Genomic DNA, 7035 nt, shown 5'->3' with positions numbered 1-7035 from the left:
GATTGGATTTTAGAGCAGAGTGACTCAAAGTCTTGTGGAAGATGAATTTCGGTGTGTTGAATTGAGTTGTGTACAAGGATAGCAACGCCTCCAGAGGCATTGACAGCAGAGTTTAGAGTATATATAGTATAATTGATTGGAGTGGGAAAGTTTTTATAGGGTATTAGGTGAGTTTCTTGAAGGCATATAATTTGTGGAGTGTATTTTTTTATCAGGAGTTGGAGTTGTTTGTAGTGGTTTAAGTAGCCGTTCATATTCCATTGTAGTATTGAAATAGTCATAATATTTAGTTGGTAATGTAATGGCTTAAAGTGTAACTTAGGATTTAGTTTGTTGTTTTTGTATTGGTGGAGTTGACTGTGGCCTTAATTTTGGACCTAGTTAGCATATAATCTTGTTTAACGAATCTTTTCTCTCTTTTGGATAGTTTGGAAGGTTAGATTTTAGTAGTGAAATTAGACTTATCGTTAGTAGGTGGTTGCGAGGTGTCAGAAGCTGTAGCCATCTCTTCCTCGCTTTCATATTGAATTGAAGGTCGAATATTACTGCAGGAGGGTTGATCTGCTCCGTTCTTCTTATTGTCCGTTGTATCTTGTTGTTGGGTTGTTGTTGTCGGCGGTGGTGTGAAGTCTGTTGAGGAGATTTTTGCGGCTTGTTGTTGCGGCCTGCCGTGGTTAGGACTAGCCACTGTAGAGTAGAGGGATCCGTCATGTTGGTGTCTTGTCTTATAAATGGTCCAAGCTTCGCGGTTGTTTACTTTTTGAATGGCCTTGATTGCTTGGATTTCCTTGTAGGTGATAAGGACAGGACATACCTTATCTCTGGCATGGTGATTGTTGTTGGGGTATTTTCTGTCCGCGCAGTTGATGCAACTTAAGTTATTGGTGCATGACTCTCCCAGTTCGAGATTGATGTGGGCTGGTTGACTGCACGAAAGGCATAGTTCGGCGTTTTTGCAGTACTTGGATGGGTGTCCGATTCGCAGGCAGTTAAAGCAACGCATTACTGGTGGAATGTAAGTGCGTACCTTAACACGTTCGTAACCGACGTAAATAAATTCCGGGATGTTTTGTAGCGAAAAAGTTATTATTAATAATCCTGTGTCAGTTGGCTTGCGTTGTATCAGCTTGGTAATTTTTCTTATTTCTACTACTTTTTGGGATTTTAAGTTATCCAGGATTTCCTCGGTATCGATTCCATTTAAGTCTGGGCAGTATATGACTCCTTTGCAGGTGTTTAATGATCGATGTTCTGAGACTGTTACAGGGATGTCGCCGGGGATCATTTTTAGATTTAAGAGTTTGTCCGTTTGGGTCTGGTTTTTGGTTTTGATCAAAATATTTCCATCTCTGAGTTTCTTGCATTCTTCAACTACTCCTCCAACGGTCACGTCAATGATTTTCTTCAGTGTAAACGGCGAGACCTTGGCTAGGGAACCGTCGTTGTTGTTGTCGGATTTCTATGTTTTACAGAAACTGTATTTTATTTCAGCTATCAAAGCTCATACATTATCTAATCTAGCACGCTTTTTATTTTTTCATAGCTTAAAAATGTCATATTTTTTACTACCTTTAAAGTTATATATTTTAATGCAGATTGCAACATAATCATCCCACAGGCCCATAAAGGTATGCCATATCGAAATCCGAGTCCTTTTGACCAAGTTATGGTCTTTTAAGTATGGAAAGAAGTCCCATTTCTGTAAGCCTTCGCAAAATTAAAACCAATGACATAAAAACTGTCATATTTTTACGACCTTTAATGCACATAGCAACACAATCATTTCACAAGCCCATTAAGGTATGCCATATCGAAATCCGAGTCCTTTTGACCAAGTAATGGGTTTTCAAAGATGGAAAGAAGACCCATTTCTGTAGGCCTTTGCAAAATTAAAGCCAACGACATACACACTGTCATATTTTTTACTACCTTTAAAGTTATATATTTTAAAATCGTCCTCTCCAGCGCCCACAAGGCAATACCCCAAACACACCCGATAAGAAAGACCCAAAATGTACCATGGTGGAACAATAACCTTAGCCGATTGAGAGTAGACAAAATGAAGAAATGGAACGATCTAAAAAGAAACATAACTACAGAAAACATCCTGAAGTACAAAAAAGCAAATGCACTATTTAGACTAACACTAAAACAAGATAAAAAACAAAGTATAAACAACTTCACTTCCCAAATCTCACCCGAGACACCCCCAAAAACAATCTGGAGCAACATCCGACGATTTTGCGGACTCAACCCTCAAAAAAACATACACTGCATATTTAACCCAACCACAAATCAAAACACCACCCACAAACCAGAAATCGCAGACTTATTTTGCAAAAATTTTTCAGAAATTTCATCCGATACAAATTTTACCACTACATTCATACATCAAAAGCAAACATCACTTAATAACACACACACCCTGTCATACATTCCAAGCAAAAGAGCAATAGAAACAGAAAAGCCCATAACATCAATAGAATTCTCAGCAGCACTAAACACACTAAAAGGAAACACACCCGGACTGGACAGAATTAACTATACAATGAAAAAAAACATAGATAAAACAAGGAAGAACGCTATAGTCGAGTACCTCGACTATCAGATACCCGTTACTCAGCTAAATGGAGATATGCAAGCAGCAAAGCGAGATTAAAATGCGCCACCTACCGGCGGTATACAGATTTAAGCGTTATGGGCGTTAGAGTGGGCGTGGCAAATTTTTTTTTTGACCAATCGATAGGTATCGACGAGACCAACACATTTCAGTTAAAATTTTTTATCTAGCATGAAAATTGTGGGCGTCACAGGTTTTCGCGGCTTGTGGGCGTTAAAGTGGGCGTGGCAAACTTTTTTTTGGGTCAATCGATAGGTATTGATGAGAACAATACATTTCAGTTAAAATTTTTATTCTAGCATCAAAACTGTAGGAGCCACAGTTTTGGGCGGTTTGTGGGCGTTAGAGTGGGCGTGGCACTGTGCTGAAACAAACTTGCGCTGCGTAAGAAGCTCAGGAATCTGCACGCCAAATCTCAATAGCCTAGCTCCCATAGTTTCCGAGATCTCAGCGTTCATCCGGACAGACGGACAGACGGACAGACGGACATGGCTAGATCGACTCGGCTAGTGATCCTGATCAAGAATATATATACTTTGTGGGGTCGGAAACGCTTCCTTCTGTCTGTTACATACTTTCCGACGAATCTAGTATACCCTTTTACTCTACGAGTAACGGGTATAACAACAAAAAATTGAATAATAAACCTGCAAAACTCAATACTAAATAACTACATCCCACAAGCCTACAAAAATAGTCTGATAATACCAATAATAAAACCAAACACTGACAAAACCAACCTAAATTTATACCGGCCAATCTCACTAAACTCATGCCTATCAAAAATTCTGGATAAAATTATAGCAAAACGACTGTGGTGGTTTGTACTAAACGACAAACTTATCCAAAACAGCCAAACTGGTTTCAGAAAAGGTAAATCAGCTATGGACAGTCTATTGCTAGTTGACCATCTATTAGCAAGAGCTATCTCAAAAAGAAACCACGCATCCATCATATCCCTAGATTTCGCAAAAGCTTTCGACAGAATTGGAATGCACTCCATACTCAATCAACTCAACAAAAAACATTTATATTTATGTATGCTTGCTAAACATACACAATTTTAAGGCACATTCTGTATTTCAAAATATTTGGTTGAATAGCTTTGTTTGAAAGAATTCTATTTGCCGCGGATATTAGATTGCAATTTTTTACGTCCACACACATGCATAAATACATATGTATGTATGTATGTCGTTTTCTGGCTCTAGTGTCAAGGCTTGTCCTAACTACTTTGGTTTGAGAGCATTGGACTGAAAACGGAAAAGTTTTTTTGGGACAATGTATAGGTATTTATTAAGCTAATTCATATTCTTTGAAAGAGATAAATAAAGATGTACAGATATTTTAAGGTTTTTGCCCGTCAATGGGACAAATGGATAAAGGGTGTATTATTCAATAGAATAAGTTAGCCGCGCACTTTGCTCTCTCTGAGCGCCGGCAGGGCTTTTTTCTTTGCCGCTAAGTTCGGCCGGCAACTATTTACATACACACACATACACGCGTAAAAACATTTCGCATTGTCTGGCTCTGACGTCATAGCTTTTTTCTTTGGAGGTTTGTGGGCGTTAGAGTGGGCGTAGCAAAATTTTTTTTTGGTCAATCGATAGGTATTGACAAGACTAATACATTTCAGTTAAAATTTTCTATCTAGCATCAAAACTGTAGGAGTTACATTTTAGGGCGGTTTGTGGGCGTTAGAGTGGGCGTGGCAGTCTACTGAAACAAACTTGCGCTGCGTAAGAAGCTCAGGAATCTGTACGCCAAATCTCAATAGCCTAGCTCTCATAGTTTCCGAGATCTCAGCGTTCATCCGGACAGACGGACAGATGGACAGACGGACAGACGGGCATGGCTAGATCGACTCGGCTAGTAATCCTGATCAAGAATATATACACTTTATGGGGTCGGAAACGCTTCCTTTTGCTTGTTACATACTTTCCGACGAATCTAGTATACCCTTTTACTCTACGAGTTACGGGTATAAAAATTAGCCAATAGGCTAATCTAGCACGGATTTGAATTTTCCACAGCTTAAAAATGTTTTGGAACCTCTAGGGAAACAATAATTTTTATTGTTTTATTATTTGGTACTAATTTTAATATTGCCAAGTTTTACAGAAACTGTATTTTATTTCAGCTATCAAAGCTCATATATCGGCTAATCTAGCACGGATTTTAATTTTCCACAGCTTAAAAATGTTCTGGAACCCATATTAAAACATTTAATTTTATGTTTTTATAATTTGGTACTGATTTTAGTTATGCTAAGTTTTACAGAAACTGTCTTTTATTTCAACTATCAAAGGTTATATATTGGCTAATCTAGCATGGGTTTTAATTTTCCATGGCTTAAAAGTGTTCTGGAAGCTCTAGGGAACCATTTAATTTTATTTTTTTTTATTATTTGTTACTGATTTTAATTTTGCTAAGTTTTACAGAAACTGTATTTTATATTAGCTATCAAAGCTCATATATTGTCTAATCTAGCACAATTTATAATTTTCCATAGCTTAACAATGTTCTGGAACCTCTAGGAAAACATTTAATTTAATTTTTTTATTATTTGGTACTTATTTTAATTTTTCTATGTTTTACAGAAACTGTATTTTATTTCAGCTATCAAAGCTCATACATTATCTAATCTAGCACGCTTTTTATTTTTTCATAGCTTAAAAATGTCATATTTTTTACTACCTTTAAAGTTATATATTTTAATGCAGATTGCAACATAATCATCCCACAGGCCCATAAAGGTATGCCATATCGAAATCCGAGTCCTTTTGACCAAGTTATGGTCTTTTAAGTATGGAAAGAAGTCCCATTTCTGTAAGCCTTCGCAAAATTAAAACCAATGACATAAAAACGGTCATATTTTTACGACCTTTAATGCACATAGCAACACAATCATTTCACAAGCCTATTAAGGTATGCCATATCGAAATCCGAGTCCTTTTGACCAAGTAATGGGTTTTCAAAGATGGAAAGAAGACCCATTTCTGTAGGCCTTTGCAAAATTAAAGCCAACGACATACACACTGTCATATTTTTTACTACCTTTAAAGTTATATATTTTAAAATCGTCCTCTCCAGCGCCCACAAGGCAATACCCCAAACACACCCGATAAGAAAGACCCAAAATGTACCATGGTGGAACAATAACCTTAGCCGATTGAGAGTAGACAAAATGAAGAAATGGAACGATCTAAAAAGAAACATAACTACAGAAAACATCCTGAAGTACAAAAAAGCAAATGCACTATTTAGACTAACACTAAAACAAGATAAAAAACAAAGTATAAACAACTTCACTTCCCAAATCTCACCCGAGACACCCCCAAAAACAATCTGGAGCAACATCCGACGATTTTGCGGACTCAACCCTCAAAAAAACATACACTGCATATTTAACCCAACCACAAATCAAAACACCACCCACAAACCAGAAATCGCAGTCTTATTTTGCAAAAATTTTTCAGAAATTTCATCCGATACAAATTTTACCACTACATTCATACATCAAAAGCAAACATCACTTAATAACACACACACCCTGTCATACATTCCAAGCAAAAGAGCAATAGAAACAGAAAAGCCCATAACATCAATAGAATTCTCAGCAGCACTAAACACACTAAAAGGAAACACACCCGGACTGGACAGAATTAACTATACAATGAAAAAAAACATAGATAAAACAACAAAAAATTGAATAATAAACCTGCAAAACTCAATACTAAATAACTACATCCCACAAGCCTACAAAAATAGTCTGTTAATACCAATAATAAAACCAAACGCTGACAAAACCAACCTAAATTCATACCGGCCAATCTCACTAAACTCATGCCTATCAAAAATTCTGGATAAAATTATAGCAAAACGACTGTGGTGGCTTGTACTAAACGACAAACTTATCCAAAACAGCCAAACTGGTTTCAGAAAAGGTAAATCAGCTATGGACAGTCTACTGCTAGTTGACCATCTATTAGCAAGAGCTATCTCAAAAAGAAACCACGCATCCATCATATCCCTAGATTTCGCAAAAGCTTTCGACAGAATTGGAATGCACTCCATACTCAATCAACTCAACAAAAAACATTTATATTTATGTATGCTTGCTAAACATACACAATTTTAAGGCACATTCTGTATTTCAAAATATTTGGTTGAATAGCTTTGTTTGAAAGAATTCTATTTGCCGCGGATATTAGATTGCAATTTTTTACGTCCACACACATGCATAAATACATATGTATGTATGTATGTCGTTTTCTGGCTCTAGTGTCAAGGCTTGTCCTAACTACTTTGGTTTGAGAGCATTGGACTGAAAACGGAAAAGTTTTTTTGGGACAATGTATAGGTATTTATTAAGCTAATTCATATTCTTTGAAAGAGATAAATAAAGATGTACA

General features: G+C 36.8%; 1 protein-coding gene across 1 annotated transcript; it reads right to left on the bottom strand.

The window, feature by feature from the left end:
- Positions 1 to 436: 436 nt before the first annotated feature.
- LOC139352796 (uncharacterized) lies at positions 437 to 1003 on the bottom strand. Its single transcript, XM_070995426.1, has one exon. It carries the CDS (start codon positions 1001 to 1003, stop codon positions 437 to 439), a length of 567 nt encoding a protein of 188 aa, XP_070851527.1.
- Positions 1004 to 7035: the final 6032 nt, after the last annotated feature.

This window comes from Drosophila suzukii, chromosome 3 (genome assembly GCF_043229965.1).
Source record: "Drosophila suzukii chromosome 3, CBGP_Dsuzu_IsoJpt1.0, whole genome shotgun sequence".
NCBI lineage: Eukaryota > Metazoa > Arthropoda > Insecta > Diptera > Drosophilidae > Drosophila > Drosophila suzukii.
This window is presented reverse-complemented; position numbering and strand designations above follow the sequence as displayed.